Source organism: Lepisma saccharinum, chromosome 2 (assembly GCF_977018435.1).
Source record: "Lepisma saccharinum chromosome 2, izLepSacc3.1, whole genome shotgun sequence".
NCBI lineage: Eukaryota > Metazoa > Arthropoda > Insecta > Zygentoma > Lepismatidae > Lepisma > Lepisma saccharinum.
The window spans coordinates 4,802,741-4,822,098 of NC_139230.1; the positions used below are offsets into that span (position 1 = coordinate 4,802,741).

Here is a 19,358-nt window from a genome sequence, read left to right on the forward strand (position 1 = left end):
TTATACTACACTAGACCAGACATGTGCGCACGCTCTTGTGCCTACATGAATATATTTTGGCTTTATTGCTATACTTGTTTTTTGTTGTAACTAATCTCAATAGTTACATTTCGTTTTAAAAGTTGTAGTTTGCATCAATCGAAGAGCTGCACTTTCTTCTATTGGGCACAATAACTAGACCCCTCGGGAGGCGCAGCTAGAAAATCTTCAATTTGGATAAAACATTTTGTGAGATGTTTTGCTATCATTACGCAACTTTTGCACACTATATGTTTTTGGATTTGTGAAAAAAAAATGTGGCCTTTTTCGATGCTTATTGTGCGCAAATGGCAAATCATCCACACTTTTAACAGGCTTGCATGTTGCGAGTGGTAAGATGATTGCTTTTTTCATGCTTCTAGGAAGACACACTGTGCTAAGGAATTACTTTTTATTATGTTGGTTATAGTATTTAGGCAGAAAGGAAGTAACAATTTTAACATGATTTGTTTATGTCATCATCTCCACTTGCTTTACTCCGTATACTGCTGAATGCCGTCTATGTATCTTGAGAGGTGACTCTAGTAAAAGTAAACGAATTTAAGGGATATATGGCCATAAATGTTTTGCAGCCAGCGCGTCGTGGTCACAGGCGCGGATTCGCGGGAAGGGCGATAGTGGTGATCGACCCTCACAACCCACAACTGCCAGGCTTTTGAATATATTATTATACCTAATATTTTTGAAGACCGAAATGTTCTGTCTTTTATCACCAAGTTTAACGGGATCGAGAATATTTTTTAAAGTTCGATTTAAGCCCACATTATGCTCATGATAGGCTGTTCGGAGCAGGACCTACAGTTTAAATTTGGATTCGAATCATCTATCTTTCATCGATTATTGGATTCGAATCATCATCTATTCCAGCCCTGGACTCCGATTTTTGCCGAACAATAATCTCTCGAACATTTAAATGAGCTTCGTTCATATTTACAGTGTGATATATTGTTGATATAAAGCAATGCAAGTGCGAATTAGAATTGATTCTCAGTGAGGTGAGGTACCCGACTGAAATTCACCCCTCCCAACTGTAACTTCTGGATCCGACTTTAATCTAAGTGGACTTTAATCAATCAATCAAAGCTTGCGTCATAAGAAGAGCGACCAGAAGGATTGTTTTCTCTCAGGGGAGCCGTGCTTAAAGTGAGGGAAATGTGGAGTGATGCTTTCCCCCAGTTAAGATAATTCTCACGAAGCATTCCCACCACTAGGATAATTTGCATTGACACTCAATCTACTGGCTTTCATGGCACCCCTCACGCTACAATTTTATCATTCGAGTTATATGAATTTTTTGGAGATATCTCAGTGGACAAGTGCCGTCTGGCTCCCCTCTGCGGGCGCCCTTGGTGAGAAGATGGAATTCAGGGAAGGTGTTTGACTGACATGCGATGAGTCATACCCACAGATTACTATTACGGGTCTCCCTTATCGCACAACACTTGAACACAGTCCACAGAAAATCCTCGTGGTCGGTGTTGCATCTGTGGCGTGTGTGGTGAATCTTATCGTCAAGTCAAGGAACACGAGGAAAACGTTGTCTGTTTAAATACAATTGTATAATATTTTCAGGGGAGTCGGGTGTTAAGCATATTTGACAGGCAAATTAGGATGAGGATGGAGCACAGAGGAACTCGTGGAGGAGTTTCCGGATTTGTGAAGAGTCTCTATTACGATCCTTTCAAATGGTTAGTTCAAATAGCATTCGTTTTGGTAACAGTTCGTTATATCAGACACACATTTCTTCATTTTTACAGAAGAAACTACTTACGGAAATGAGTTTCTCTAAGGTTTCCAACGTTCGTCGCGGTATTTTTTTTTCATCGTGGAATCTATGAAATCGGCAAATCATGTATTTTTCAAGAGAAATATCTCACCGACGCACAAGTACCATTGCTTTCGCGACGTGAACCTGATGCTGCATACGTTTGTTGACATAATCCCCTGTCAGTGTTTCCAACCCCCCATTTTTTTTAACTATTCTTGCCTAACCGGCTAGATTCTACTTTACGTCCTTATTTGATTTGATTTAGTTTATTTTACTTCGTGTTTTGTGCCTCTTGGCTAATTTGCGAAGATGGGGATGAGTGATGAAATTGATGAATGGACATTCACAAACAACCAAGCCCGATTGGGATTCGAACCCGGGACCCTTGGCTTCGCAGCGCGATGTGCTAACCACTCGGCCACAGGGTCGGGCTTTACATCCTTATTGCCTTATGGTGGTAACCGATGGGAGTTATCAACACTGCAGGCTCGTCTTTGTGTCTGTGTTGTGAATGTGTGTGCAGCCCCACTAACCATTCACGGGTAGCCCGAGAAACCATGCATGGGTAGCCACTCAAACTTTTCACGTTAGCTCCAAAAACCATGCATGGATAGCCCCATGAACCATTCACAGGGACAAGGTATGTGTACGAGGTTAGGTTCCATTAGCACTCATTTTACCCCTAAATATGTACTTCATCATAGATAAAGGTAAAAATTTACTATCCTGTGGACACCTATAACTTCTCAGTTTCATCAATTTTTGACATTCATACTTACCTATCTGCTTCGCGGAACATTCCTTAACGTGTATTCGCGTTTTTTTCATCAAAGTAATTGCAATTTTTCACATTACGAGTACTTCTTTCTCGTAGTCTTTTCACTTGCCTGAGACACAATATGGCGCATACACCTTCCCACAAAATTGCACGTCGTGCTTGTGTTTTGTCGATTTTCATGCGTTATGCAGTGTTTCAACCCAAGAAATACCCGTGAACAAAGCTCATCTGATCCTTTTTTTTTTTATGAAGAAAATTGTAATGTTTCGTGGCGCTATCCATGAATGGTTTTTGGGGCTATCCATCCCGGAATCTGTGGGAAATTTAAACTAAAAAATTATTTTCGTTTGAAATTTTTGAGTCCAAATTTTCCACCGATTCCGGGCTCCGCCCCTGGGGTAATTTACCTACTGCCCCAACCGCTAACGTGGCCCTGCCTCCGCTCTGGATCCCTGGCTTTCTCTATAGAGTCCCTGTTAAAGGCATGATTGGCTGGAGTCACCTGCCCCAAATGAGCCCCAAACTTTTAAATTTGAAGAAATCCATTTGCAGGATACGGAAAACTTACCTGAATTTCACCACGCATCCATCATATTAGGCATATACCCACAGCCTATTCCTTCTAATGAGTAGCTTACATTCACTGCCACATTTTCGACATTCCTTTCCTTTCTTCACGATCCCGTGTTTAATTAAATTAAAAAAATCTACTGGATCTTCCACACCCGGTACGAATTTCACCACGCATCCACAACACGTCATGTTTCTAACTTTCTTTGCAAACACAGACAGTTCAAAACACTATATACCCAATGAACATGAACAAAACACAATCACGACACGTGATGATGTACAAAGGTGTACGCGCCAAAGGCTATTGTCCATCGGAAAATTAATTTTCAAGAATTAACATGAATTTCCCCTATCATACAGTCCCACATCACACAAAACACCTTCCCGATGTTAGACAATACTACAGAAACTTATTACGGTAAGTAGTTTCTTTTGTAGAAATGAAGAAATCTGTCAGAACAATAGTAAAAGTACCATTTTTATGGCCGCGGTGGCTCACTCGGTAACGCGTCTGACTACCATGCTAAAGGTCCCAGGTTTGATCCCCAGCCGGTTCAAATCCGGGAACTTTTCTAACGGTAGAAGCGGCCCCGGCGCCCACCCAGCATCGAATAACATGGGTACCGGGGGGAAACCCTGGGGGGTAAAGGCGGTCAGTGGCGTGATGCTGATCACATCAATCCCACTCACGACCGGATCAAGAAAGTTTGGGGCGTTACTCCCACACCCCCTATACGCCTTCATGGCGTGGTGCTATGCACAGGGGAACACTTTACCTTTACCATTTCTCCTTGCTTTGGGATTTATGTTGTTGAATTCCTTATACAATAAGCTTTCCAACAATATATGACATATTCCTTAGGAAAAGGACGTGAAGTAGAATCTTACTGCCTAACTTAACCTAACCTAACCTTACCGGAAATGGTTTGTGAGGCTATCCGTCAGCTACCTGCGCATAATGTACAATGTACAATATGATGAATATGATAGTAGGTATTATTCGGTGAAGAATGTTGGAAACACTGCATACCTACATCGGTAGTCAACCTCTGCCTGCCATATTGTGTGTTACGGAAGCGAAAAAAAACTATAACAAAAACTACTCTCTGTGAAAAATTGTTTGTTTTCATGTAAAAAGCATAATGGCACCTTGAACTATGTTCCGCAATACACAATTGGTAAGTATGAACCATGCGAAACACAAAACATCCGATTTTAATGTGTGTCTGATATAACGAACTGTTACCTTAGTTTTCTTTCATGAAGTATATTGGAAAGCCAAAGGAGGTAGCTGTCACATTTTCAGCAAATTTATCATCCAATGTGACTTGAAGATATTTTCTAAGATCACCTTTGGGTAATATTTCGTGGTGCTATCCGTGAATGGTTTTTTGGGCTATCTGTCCTGGAATCGGGATGGTCCTAACGGATTTGATTTTGTATTTTTTTGCAAGTTGAAAAACCTTACGAACCATGCACGGATAACCTCACGAACTATGCACGTAGCCCCACAAACCATTCATAAATAGCCCTATGAACCATGCACGGATAGCCCCACGAACCATTCATAAATAGCCCTATGAACCATGCACGGATAGCCCCACGAACCATTCATAAATAGCCCTATGAACCATGCACGGATAGCCCCACGAACCATTCATAAATAGCCCTATGAACCATGCACGGATAGCCCCACAAACAATTCATAAATAGCCCTATGAACCATGCACGGATAGCCCCACAAACCATTCATAAATAGCCTCATGAACCATGCACGGATAGCCCCACAAACCATTCATAAATAGCCCTATGAACCATGCACGGATAGCCCCACAAACCATTCATAAATAGCCTCATGAACCATGCACGGCAAGTTTAGGATAGGCTCGGTTAGGTTAGGCAAACAAAGTTAAAATTGTCATGTTCTGGGAAAACAACAGTGTGGTTGGAAACACTGACGAGGGGTTACATCATCAAACGCAGGCAACATTTGGTTCACGTAGTAGAAGGACATGAAGGGAACAGCTTTCGTGCATTGGAGAGTCATTGATCTTGAAAAATACATGATTTACCTGCAAAATAAATTCAGCAAGGGGAAAAAACACTTCCGAGACCTTCGTAAAGTATACAGAAACTTATTTCGGTAAGTACTTTCTCCTGTAAAATTGAAGAAATACATTTCGCGGATACTAGAATTTTACCAGAAGATGGCAATTTTAACTGTTTGCCTAACCTAACTGAACCTGACCTAACCTTGCCGTGCATGATTTGTGCGGCTATCCGTGCATGATTTGTGGGGCTATCCATGCATGGTTCGTGGGGCTATCCGTGAATGGTTTGTGGGGGCTACACATGCATGGTTCGTGGTGATTTTTCGGTTTGTGGGGCTATTTGTGCATGGTTCATGGGGCTATTCATCAATTGGGGCTATCTGTGCATGGTTCATGGGGATTTTTTGGTTGACAAGGTTGGAAACACTGCATACCCACTGATGATCTACCACGCTAGTCAAGCTGTCTTGCCATATTGTGTCTTACTGTAGCGCAAAAAAGGAAGAACAATAATTACTCCTCATGTCACAAATTGAAATTATTTTCATGAAAAAAGCAAAATAACACCTTGAAGTATCTTTCGCAATGCAGAATAGGTAAGTATGAATGTTAAAAATGATGAAATAAATGAGTGAGAGGTGTTGGGACCATTCCAAAGTTTTACCCACCTTTGTGCTTTTACAGTAATTTAAATTTCGATATGAGCATGAGAAAATTTGATAATTCTGAAGTACGTAATAATGTACATACACCATTATTTGACGGAGGCTGAAGTTCATCCAAATTCATCATGGTGTACAGGCATTTTTTTACATGATCAGGTTTAGGGCTCATAACATTAATATAATACCCTTAAATATTTAAACACCTGATGACATGATATTTAGTCTCTAGTACAAACCCTTTTGGTACCCTTGACCCTCTGTTCTCTCTAGAGAAAGTAGAGTTGGAAAAAATTCCCTGGCTTTTTTGGTTGGGCTTTTTTCATCTTTTTTCGGAAAAGTGTCTCAAATCAATGAAAATACAGGAGTTGTCAGTATTTTTCTTGTTCCATGGTTTTCATTTATCTCCCTACCAAAAAATAAAAAATAGACACTCATTTCTACATATAAAATACAATTTACAATATGAAATTCGTAGCAACTCATAAACAGTGTTTTCAAGAAAGCTGGCTTTTTTGAATGGGCAGTTCTTTCCAAGTGTTATTTTCATATTTCGGTAGGCTTGTTAAATATATCGATGTAGTATAAACATATTTTCATAACTAGAGTAGTTTTGTATGTGTTTCTAATGGAACCTAATAGTATGGTATGATTTTCAATGTTTGAATTTTTTATACGAACACGTACATGAAGCAAAAAAGAAAATACTGCTATACCTTTTGAAAGTCTAGTATCAAATCTCTTTCCATTAAATTTTGTGTTCAGTGAAATATATATTTGTATCCTGGCTTTCCAGTACATCATGTATAATTTGGTTAAATGGCCGCTAAACATTGGCATTGAGCAACTAGTGATGTATTTTGGCTGCTTGTTGCAGTGGTTCTCAACCTTTGTGAGACCACAGCCCAGTAAATTTATTTCTTACAAGTCGATGCCCTGGTCCTAACAATTTCACTCATAAATACATTTCTGATGTTTAAATATTGAAATTAATATGCACCCTTAATTAATATTAATACATATATCAACTATGGAATAATCATATTTCAATTATGTATAAACTTGCTGTCAAATATAAAATTAGATTTAAATTAGTCGTCAATCCCTGGGTGCAATGGACCTTTTGCAGACCTGCGGTTGAAAAACACTGACGCTAAAACTGAAGCAGAAGCAAATAAGTCTGGCCGAAAAAGAAAAAAAAAAAACTAAAGAAATCTGTCCTGAACCTACAGTTTGAAATGAGATTTGAAGCATTCTGCCTCCACTGAGGATTGAACCTCAGACCCTTTTCTTATTACAAGGCAACAGCATTACTTTATGCTACTCCAGAGGCCCATTCAAGATTATGAAAGGAACCTTCTATCAAAATGCCAGATTTTTTTTCCGACAGTACTTGCAATTTGTATTCTGTAATTTATAGGCTGAATTAAATTTTAATCTCTCATGAAGTAACTAAGAATCTTGTTAAGTATAGAGAACATTCAGACCGAAGCAACACATTACAGTGGAGGTGTAACATTGAAGTGATAAGTAACATGGGCCCCTCCAGTCTATAAGCAAGCATTCACCACACATGCACAAACAAGACCGAGGCGACACGATGTGTGCCACTGAAGGAGCTTTCAGACTGAAGTTACAGATGACAAACAAGACAGTCTCCTTAAGTATAAAGCAAAGCATTCACCGTGCATGCTAGAGCAATAGACCGAAGTGGCGTGATGCACACCATTGAGGAAACAGTATAGTCCAAGGAAGGTGCACGTGACATGTTTAGCTCGTTGTCGCACATTTCGGTTCAAAGGGTTAAATGAATTACTGAGGGTTGGCTTCCAAGTGACACGGGTCACTTGTTGCTTCAGGCTGAAAGTTCCCTGAGAAAACTGTACAGACCAAGTGACAAGCGACACTTGACGTCAGTGGTTTGTGGGGCTACCTGTGGATGTTTTTTGGGGCTAACGTCAATGGTTTAATAATTACTCTTTATGTCAAAAATTTAACTTTTTTCATGAAGAAAGCAAAACAGCTTATGTTGCTTTGGTTCAAAAGATTGCATTTACTTCTAAGGATTGGTTTCCAAGAGCCACGTGTCGCTTCCGCCTGAAAGCTCCGTTAAACATACATTCACGTAATACGTAGACTTGTGCATGTGTGTTGTGAACAGTAAAGATTTTTTATTGTCCCGAAACACCAAATATTTTGATATTAACATTTGTTTCATATTTTATGACATGAACATTATTTAAATTCAGACACAAACATGTAAAAGCTTGTTTTAAGTCCATTTCATGATCAGATGTGCTCATCAGGACTATACGTTCAGTTTTAACCCTATCTTACCAGTGCCGTATGAGAAACTTACATACCGGGGGCCAGACCCACACTTTTTTTATCACTAAAATTCAAGAAACCATTTTAGTATTGAATATCTGCTTTCTTTGCTGATTACAGAAGCAGTTATTTATTAATTATAACAATTACAAAAATTACTGTCATTAATAAAAAATATAACCAATTATTGCATGTGTCTCACATAGGCTATATTTTATCATTCACTAAAGCTCACAAAATCCATAATATTTTTTATTAATGCTTTTCAATTTGCAGAAGTGTATTTGTTTATTAAATATAATAATTACTATCATTGCCAACCAATTATACACTGTCGCTGGCATGAGTTTCATGAATGAGACCCATTCAAGGATGGTGCCTGATATGCCCACCAAGTGCATTTTGCCTCCTAATTACATTTTTATGTTTTTATGAACAAAAGTAATAAAGAAATATTGGGAACATCCTAGGAAAAAATTTAATTTATTATTTTCAAACAGTTGACAAATCTAAAATATAGGTGGTGGGCCTGCGAAGCCAACTCCACGGGTCGCTTGGGTTAAATTGTTTCTTAACCAATATGCAATATGTGTCCACTGGGATTGGCCAGTATCTATCTTTTGGCTGCTACATGATGTAAATTTTTTTAACTAATTGTAAAATATGCCACTACAAACCTGTAAACTCATAACAGTAACTTCAAGTGAAATAGGTTAGCTGTAATTGGTAAAAAGCCAAAATTTCTGTTTTTTTTTCCTTCAAAAAAGCCAGCTTTTATCGGAAAAAAAACATCCATTCAAAAAAGAAGGCTTTTTTGCAACTCTAGAAAGTGAAATATCTTGCATGATTTATGAAGATTTTGTTGTTTATGAATGTTTTCAGTTGAATTTAGCTCTCGGAAATGTGTTATTGTGAAATAAAGTACATCTGTTACCTTAGCATGCTACTTTACTGTGAAGCAGAACAGCCAAAAGGCTTCGCATAAGTGAATATAGCACCTAAAACGACATTTCACAACAGCAGCTATAATTTTATGTGGTTAGTTTAGGATTGGTACTGATAGTTATTTTCGACATGTTCTTTTGCTATTTTAGTGTGCATACAAACAGTTTTTATTAACAGAAAGCGGCAAACATACTCTTGAAATTACAGGTTTTTACTCATGCAGGCCATACTTTGGGATCTCCATTATTTTATGTTTTCCTAATGCTGGAACCAATTTTGGAGCGATTTTACAATACCGGACACTTCCCCAATTTCTTTCATATTTTGCATACTCAATAATTTAGGCCTCGTAATCAAGAATCTGCAGTTAAAATTTGCCACTCACGAGCAGAACTTGCAAAATAAGTGGGTCCGTGATTGCAACCGACACCCTTGATTTATCAAGAAAACCAATGTTTATCGCAAGATTTTGTGTTTCAAATACTTAAAGAATGAAATATATATTCCTGATATTACTACTAACCCGAAATTTTAACTATGTTATCCTAACCATGCATGGTTTGTGGGGCTATCCGTGAATGGTTTGTGGGGTGACCCATGCATGGTTAGTGGAGCTACCCGTGCATCGTTCGAGGGGTGTAAGGCTAATTGCGACCACGGACAGTCAAAAAAAGTCAGTTTCGTAGCACTTGAGCGACAAACTTTGTGATAAACATTGGTTTTCTTGAGAAATCGAGGGTGTCTGTTGCGATCACGGACCTGCTTATTTTGCAAGTTCTACATGTGAGCGCCAAATTTTAACTGCAGAGTTGTGATTACAAGACCTAAATTATTTAGTATTATTCATACTCCAATTTTATATTAAGTAAAACATCAAAATCTGTATATTAAACAGAAATTCAATGTAATTCTCGAGGGGGTACAGTGGGTCAACGGCCCCAAAATTTCAATTACTACCAGCATGAAAATTTTCATCCCTAGCCTAACAATGTCAAATTACTAGCAACTTTAAAGCTAACAGCATCAAACCTATGAAATGCTCCCTTCCTATGTTATAGGATATTTACCCTGCTCCCTTAGTGTGCGGCGAGAAATTTCCTAGGCCTACACTGAACTTAACTGCCTAACATACTTGATATTCCAATTTCCCACATAGTGCTTTCAGAGAGAGACAGAACCTAACCACCTAACCTACTCTCTATAGTAATTTTCCATCAAAGATTTTTAAATAGGGATGGAGGAGGACTGAATCTAACTGCCACAGTAATTTCCCACTAAAGAGGTGACTGTACGTCACTACCTAATCTAATCTACTTGCTATAAAAATTTCCCAGAGAATATTTTAGAGAGAGATGGTCAGCGACCCATACATCCTTGAAAACTTCACCTTTTTAAAAATTTAATTGAGATATTTAAGTGTTTTGCTTACCATTAAATTTATTTCAAGATGCAGAAACCACAAATAACGGAGATATTTTACCCCAGAGTATGATAGCATTTATGCAATTCCTCGTATCTCAGAGTATTTTCATTGTTTTTTAAACAAAAATTGCAGAAGGCACACACAAATAAAAAGACACAAAATATGTTAATAATATTAAACCAACACTCCTAACCAAAATGTATAGTTACAGTCTGAATCAAATCTAACATTCCTTTCACATCTAAAATAAAAGCAGTGTCAAGTAATATACATACCAGTGATGTTTTCAAAATGGATGCTATCTCACCATCCTGTAGCATTCGTTTTGACAAAAAATCTGCTGGAAAAGGGTACCCTTAACCTCATCGAGAATAGAAATATTTTGCATGGTGTATGAAGATTTTGTTTGTGACACTAGCACAGGTCGAGGAAACGGAATTGCAATGAGATGGAGATGACACCTGTGCAAGAGAATTCCTGCAAGGACAGGTCCATCCAAGAAAAACATGCAATAATATCACAATTAGATATCTGAGTGGCATTGCACCACCCATCGTCCACTGTGGTGTTAAGCATTTGAAGTTAGTCATAGTATTAATTTCTTGGATATACTCATTGATGTGTTTTTTTTTTTTTCATTTTCAGGTCCGTTGTGAAGAGTCTTGCTCTGTTTGCCTTTGGTGTGAAAGTAGCGAGAGAGTGTGTTGGACTAGACTTCATGGTTCCTCCCCAGCCTTAGTGAGATGTTTCTGTAAATATGTGTAGCAAAATGCAAAATATACTCCTTAGAATATCACCAATGAGACTATTAGTTTTTGCAATAATCTTGTGTCTTTACACAAGCTCCTTTGTTGTTTGTTCAAGTCCCAATATTATTTTCATATTGACGGATGACCAAGACATTACTTTAGGTGGAATGGTAAGTTATACTCGAAAAATATTCATTATTCAAATAAAAAATTATGGAAATAGGGAACACTCACCAGACAGTTCAGAAGTTTCAAGTTTAAATGTCTGTGGCTGCAGGCTGCATCTTCAAGACATAGATAAAAAAAAGATGGTGGAAACTGAGTTTTGTTTTCACTTTTTCAGTGTCTGGTGAATGTTCCCTATTTCCATCTCATTTGCTATGTAGTTCTTCTGGCCCTCCTTACTTTCATTCAGTATATACATACATATAGTGAATGAATATACATAACAAATGGACAAATACAGTGCCTTTTTCAGTCAAGTCTCTCATGGAATGGCAGCTAACACGGGAGGAAGTAACATTGCATCTGCCGGAATTTAGACCCACAGCTGTACGCTGACTTGCCACTGGATGTGTCAGTGCTTCATTATTCAGATATCTGGTGTCCAGTTTGTGAAGTGTTAAGGTGTTAACAAGTATTTTAGATTCTTTTGTTTTAGTTTATGTATTACTGGTGCTTTTCTGCAGTCTAATAATGCCACGCTATCCGTACAATTTGATTGATTGATTTTGTGTTTTAAGTTCACTTTATGCACAGTAAGGCTAATTGGGGCTGGACCTACAGTTTATAGTGGGATCCGAACCACTATGTGCCTCCACCGGGTATCAAACCCGGGACCCCTTGATCAGGGAGCCCCCGTACAATTTGAAACAACACATTTTTATGCACGACTCGTACATCATTACTAGGGCTCGGACTTCTAGGATTTTATAGACATCATTTTAGGCTTTTTAAAGAAATGATTTAGCCCTTTTTAGGATTTTTTCCCTACCCGTATTTTTATTGAGATCAATCACAAATCTTTGCATTTACATGAGCATCAATACTGCAAACAAATTTTTCTTCACATATTACATGTTTACTAAACTTAAAGCATACAAAAAACACAGTTTTTTTTAGAAGATACAGAAATAATAAAAACTCAAGGTTCCAGTTTTTAAATTACCAAGTTAAAGGTTAGCATACAAAACTAAAGTGTCACTTTTATTAAGATGAAGTGTTGCAATGAAAAACCATGTACAATCCCACATTATCTGTTGTGAAAGATTTCCTATTGTCCCTCCAACATCTTTTTTGTATTGAGAAAAGGTTCGTTCCACACAACATGAAGTGATTGGTGCATACTTCATAGATGCAAGTTCTTTATGTCCCCATGGTAATTCTTTGTTCTCCTTGGAGAGCTGCAGATATGTCCTTCATATTCACATATCCAGGATTTCGTTCCAGGACTTTAGAGAGCTTTGAAGAGAGTACACCGTCCAATACCCCTGGTACTTCCTTCTTTGAAAGTGTTTCAATGATGTTCGTTGCTTCGTTTATTGGAAGTGATGCACCTTCCAGGTGTTCAATGGTAGCAGGAAAGTCAGCAAAGTTGGACTTTATGAATGCAAGAGAAGCGATATTTTTGCTATTATGCAGAGTATTCTTCGCCATTGAGATGCAAGCAGCTTCGCTTCTGTCAAATTTATCCACAACACTTTTTATTTCCTGATAATGTTCAGCGTAGTAGAGTGCAGCTGACAACCAAGTTTTCCAGCGAGTGATGATTGGCCCTGGAGGAAGAGGTATTGCTGGTAGCAACTCTTTGAATATCTGAATGCGACTTGGTGATTTCAGGAAAACTTTCTTGAAAGAAGAAACAATATCATTTACTCCTGGGAAATTGTTTCTTATTTCTTCAGCATACTGATGTAAACCAGCCCGACCCTGTGGCCGAGTGGTTAGCACATCGCGCTGCGATGCCAAGGGTCCCGGGTTCGAATCCCGGTCGGGCTTGGTTGTTTGTGAATGTCCATTCATCAATTTCATAATTTCATCACTCATCCCCATCTTCGCAAATTAGCCAAGAGGCACAAAACGCGAAGTAAAATAAACTAAATCAATCAATCAACCAATGATGTAAACCAAGGGCTAGGCACGTTACGTGGATCATATTCACATAGAAATTTGACAGAACCTCTCCTGCTTTAATCATATAGGCGGCAATACCACAAAGCAGGAGGAGAAATGTTTCATCTAGATTCTCTGTAGGCCACACGATATGTAGGGCTTCTCTAACAACAAAAGCTATAGTGCTGTGATTTGTTTTCTCTAGTTCTTTGCATAGGACTAGATGTGGTTTTCCAGGTTCAGCAGAATTGAGCTTCCTGTTGACAACATTGGCAATGTAACGGCCGCAGCTTACATGGTCTCATCAACACAAAGCCACATGTAATGGTCACCTATGTCGGCTCTTATGGTATCTAGTGTCTTCTCATAGAGGGGCTTCAAATAGTTCTTCCACAAGGTAGACTCATCTGGAATTTTGCGACCACTTATATCTTCAAGGAAACTGTGTAAAACCTTGTTCTTCAACACATTCCATGGCACGTTTGCTGATACAAATACCTCACACAACCACATATTAAAAATACCCACCGTAGAACTTGTCGCAGATGAAGAAATAAACGGTTGAATCAGTGTTTTCTGCTTTCTTGTGATATTGTTTTTGTGGGTTGTAGACTCCTTATGTTGCTCAAAACGTGATTTTTGTCACAACTTAATTGTTTTTGACACACTTGACACCATCTGTTGAAAAATGGAAATTGCTAACAATCCATTGTCGAAGTAAATTACTTTTTGCAGCTTTCACTTTAGGCATGTTGCAGCAGGAATAACTTGGACTAGCTCTGTTCTCTTCTCTATTCTAAACTGTAACTGCTTTTCTTACATTTACAATCTTAAACGGGAATCTGTTGGATCATAACAACAATGCAATTTCGGAAAAATTTAAAACTTGTCATTGTTAAGCTATTTCTTTTGTAATGCCAACTTTGCTTCCCATTTTTTCTCATGCCCTTTCCCCATTTCCATTCCCCCTTCTGTGTGTGTGTGAGAGAGAGAGAGGGGGGGAGAGAATACATTTTCATATTGCCGTACAGTGAACAATGTGTTCACTCTGATGAAGCAAAACAAGGTTTCAGCATTTTTTTATTTTTTTACATTTATTTAGCTGAAATGTTCAATTTAGCCTTTTTTTATGATCTTAACTCCTTTTAGCCATTTTTAGGACCTATAGGATTCATGTATTTCATTAAGAAATGGCTAAAACAAAAATATATGTTAGAATAGTGACATTACCAAGTAAGGAATAAAATAGGTTAAAGCCTGAGAATCGGCACCCTAGTCATTACGAATTCTTGTAGGGAAGTTAAAATAGATTTTGCAGCCGAATTCCCAGATGTTTCACACAGACAGTGTTAGGATACTTGTGAACAAATTTAGGTAATCAGGGTCTGTTCTTGATAAGAAGGAAAGTGTGAAATGGCATGTGCTTAATGAGGAGAAACGTTGAAGTATGATCAAAAATCGCTCCGGCCCTTGCACAAGAAACAGACATTTTCATGACATTTGCATGATGACCTACCAAGCTTTCAAACCTGAAGCCACACATTAAAAGAATTGAAAAAAAAAATATCAGGAGGAGAATTGAAGCAATTTTGGAAGATGAACTGATGCGTGTTAGGGAAAATTTCCTTTAGAAATGCCGTAAATGTGTGGATGCAGGAGGACATCATTTCCAACACCTCTTGTAATAAGGTACATGCTCATTTTAATTGTAACTGTCAATGTAATTGTATGAGCTTCTTTCATTACATAGTTTGCGGCTCCAATTACGTGGATATTGCATCCTGTTTGCCGGCAGACACGATCTTACTTTCCGCCATGCCGTTCTGCAGGCAACTCAACCAAAAAAGACAATGTGGTTTTGTGCAGAACATTTTTTCCACCCTGCATACTTCTATGTACTATCAGCAGAAGATCACCATCGTTCTGGAATCATTAAAACATACCCTAAAATTAATGTAATTTATCTTTCTTTCGTGCATATAAGAATTATAGAAATTAAGAGGCAATACATGAAACCAGATTGGGAGTAAGGTGGAGTTTCATCATGCCTGTAACAGTGGCAATTTTCTATTGACTACATATTTACCAGTGAACAGCCATTTGTTGACTGCTGCCAGGGATCATCTTTCACTTCAGTGACCTGAAGAGGTCAACAAATTGATTCAGAGTTGTCAAATATAGAGATATTTTTTCAACTTAAATTTCATAAAGTAACTGTTAATTATATTATTTGTATTACAAAAAGTAATGCAGTTACTCATCTTAAAAAATAACCATGTTAACTGTCACTTGCATCTTCATTACAAGGAATACTTTTATACATATGAACCATAAGACATATTTTTAAGCTTTTTGAAACAAATAAGTATTGATTATTACATGTTAATATACAAAATATTTAAGATGTTGGAACGTAAGCAAATTATCTTTAGTATTTACTACCAATTATGCATTTCTTTTTCTAGGAACCTATGGAAAAAACACAAAAACTAATTGGAAATTATGGAGCAGTTTTTGAAAATGCCGTAAGTAATTGTTAAATGCAATGATAAAATGATATTTGATGTATCCAGAAGGAAAATAATTGTTAGTATGTGAACATGTTTATGATAATTTTCCTCCACATGTAGCAATCGTTCCACAATGATATGGCCACCTTGGTGGCATTGCCAAGTACATTGACCAGTCAGCTCATGATCTTGACACTGAAGGGTTCAGCTTGGAGCTCCTGTTTGGAGATGGCTGTTTCATTGTGAATAACCTTTCAACAGTTCCATTTAATTGCCATTGCTTGTCATCACAATTTTCCAAGAAAATGGCACAAATTGACTTAAAGTAAGAGAAATGCAGATAAGAGATAGTTTCATGAGTATAATAAAAATATTTTTGTGTTATAAATCACTGTATTTCTATGGTTGTATAATAAGTAAGTAAATAATAGATCTTTATACGTAATGACCAAGGGATAGTTGGGAATAAAATCCCTAGTCTACCATCTGCAGAGTTTTATTGTGGAGAAAGAACATGGCATGAGCAGAAAGATGCATCATTACACTATTTTTCACCTAGTCCCAGCAACATTCGGCCACTTGTACTGCTTCACAAGTTTCAAGAAACTCTGTTCGTTAAACTGTGTGTCCTGTTTATGGATGATCTTGCGTATAGCAGCTTCCACTTCTGCTGTTGTGGTGAAATGCTTCCCTCCCAGTAACTTCTTCAGAATGGGAAACGTCACTGGGTGCAAGGTCAGGACTGTAGGACAGGTGGTTAAGACACTCCAACCGAGTGTGGCAAGAAGGTTGACCGTTGCTGCTGCCATGTGGGGGGTGTCTGATTGGTCCAAGAGGACACCTGATGCCAGAAGGCCCAGTCTCTTTCCTCAAATGTTTATGAATTTTTGTACCGAAAGTCCCATGTGCCCATCCGTAACGAACATCAGTTCACACTTAATCCTTTGTCCACAATTGCAACACACCTCTGTTCTCCATGCTGCCTGGGCACACACTTCTCAACTCTTCCTGTCTTCAACACAATAGCACGCTGGTGCCCTCTGCAAGAAAAGGTCGTACGTCTGGCAGCAAATGGAGGATGATGCCTGTATAACCATGACATATTACCAACCTAAAATCTCAACACTTTCTGGGAATACAGATGCGGGATTTTTTTTTTCCGACTAACCCTCATACATATTAGAAGCATCACTGAAACTTGTTAAAATACAATTTTGAGACTGAGGATAAATTTCAAGCCAAGGATATTTTTTTATCTATTTAGTGGTGAATATTAGAATTAACTGAAAATATGAGAAATAGAATGTATTTTATTGTATTCCAATTAGTCACATAGGGCCTCCCTGATGACACACTGGTAATGTTGTCCACTTGTAATTAATGTGTCCTAGGTTCGATCCCTGGTGGAGCACAAGGCACAGTGGCTTGGAACCTACTTTAAGGTGTAGATTCAATTCTGATTGGGTTACTTGAGCTCAAGGTGTTTGTCTACTATTTTATTTAAACATCTTTCTGTAAATGTCATTATTTAAACTATTTTTTTCCTGTGTGTTGAATGGAGGGGAGCACACAGGCAGACTGCATGTCTACCCCCTCCTTCTCTTGTATCATCACACTAATGCGATGGTATGCACACTTAGTGCCATAACCTAACAAACATAATACTTTTTCATTAATTGAATTAAATTTATTTTAATTTGGTTCACAGTTCGCCACTACACCCATATGTTGCCCCAGTCGCTCATCAATATTAACTGGAAAATATTTGCACAATCATAATGCAGTGAATAATTCTTTGAGTGGAGGTTGCAGCAGTAAGTCTTGGCAAGAAGAACAGGAGACTCATAGCTACTCGGTGTATCTTAAAAGAGGTGGATACACAACATTTTATGCTGGAAAATATCTGAATCAGGTATGTTTCAAAAGTGAAAAATTACCGAAGTTTTAATTTAGACATGATTTATTTTATAGTAATGTTTGCGTGAGAGGGTGAAGATATGTTAATGGGGAAGTCTGGTAGATGAATTTTCTGAGCCAATAAATGTAGTTTTTCTAGTTATACTTCCATGACTATGTTGTAAGATTGGAGACTAAGACAAAGCAAACATTGAAAAACGTTCGCTTAATCAGAACATTGTGATATACACAGTATATCAATGAAATGTAAGCCGACCCCCGTGGCAGAGTCATTAGCACATCCCAGCCTGCGCATGGATGTTTGTGAGTGTCCATTCATCAATTTCATCATATCATCACTCATCCCCATCTTCGCAAATTAGCCAAAAGTGGCACAAAAGGTGAAGTAAAATAAAGCAAATCAATCAATCCATGAAATTTACAGTCTAGAGCATGGGAAACACATTATCAGTCCAAACACTATTAGTGCTTACAAAATAGTGTAGTTGTTTATTAAACATTTCCAAAACTAATTAGTAAATTATATTTTCAGACAAATATTTTTTTTTTATTCTCGGTTTAACCTACACTGGTTTTAACTATGGTTAAAACAGTTGGATATTTTGAGTCTTATTTTTACAAGATTTTTAAAGTTTGTAATTAAATTAAAAGTAAACACCATTAGTGGCACATAAATGGTTCATTTTATAATTTTTAGCATCAAACTAAATTATTTTAGCCTCCCCATTAAATATGTCGCTGGCTGAGGTGCCACATTGTTCATAACATATTTTTGTAACTCTTGCTGATATTTGACATGTTCACGTGTTTTTTGTAATGTTGCTGGTTTCAGTTCACCAACATAAAATCTTGAAACTTCCCATCTATGCAAATTGTCTGTGTATCCGCAGGGATTGTATATTTAATAACAGTAGTATTATATCTTTAATGGGTAGAAATGTATTATTCGCGGTTTTGATGGGTAGAAATGTATTATTCGCGGTTTTGATTTGTGTCTTTTTGAAGAGAAATGCTGGCAATTCTTGGAAAAAGAGGAATTTATGTTTAAAAAATAATTGATGTAAAAATGCAGAGTAGTGGAATTGTGTTCTTTTGTAAACAAAATTTGTTCAACTATGTTTGATCTGTTATTTAAGGTGTTAAAATAATGTGAATAAATTTGATTAAGGCTAAAGCTGAATGTTCCTATTTGCTCACACTTTTATTATGTGTACTTTTAAATTAATATATTAAGTGTCTTGATTAATATATGGGGTGAGCCTAAAAGAAATAGACAGATTAAATGCTTTATAAATCTATAAATTCTGTCTGTTTTTTAATTGGAAGCATTTAGTACTGTTTTATGGAGAAAGTCTTCAAGTTTACAACCTCCACTTTTTGTTTGCTTTTGTGATGTCAGCATCATGTGAATGCCCTTGTGTGCTTGTGATTTGACACTGTGTGACTACTACTTGTGTGAATGCATCAAGGACCTGGTTTTTGTTCCTTCCTTTCCTACAGGCG

General features: G+C 37.6%; 1 protein-coding gene across 1 annotated transcript in view; it reads left to right on the plus strand.

The window, feature by feature from the left end:
* The first annotated feature begins 1,538 nt into the window (after positions 1-1,538).
* LOC145983882 (N-acetylglucosamine-6-sulfatase-like) overlaps positions 1,539-19,358 on the plus strand; it is a 39,225-nt gene continuing 21,405 nt past the window's right edge. Inside the window, exons 1-4 of the mRNA XM_083116966.1 lie at positions 1,539-1,727; positions 11,213-11,486; positions 15,894-15,953; positions 17,647-17,850. Coding sequence (XP_082973092.1) covers positions 11,325-11,486; positions 15,894-15,953; positions 17,647-17,850 — 426 coding nt within the window. The 5' untranslated portion in view covers positions 1,539-1,727; positions 11,213-11,324. The remainder of the gene's footprint in view (positions 1,728-11,212; positions 11,487-15,893; positions 15,954-17,646; positions 17,851-19,358) is intronic.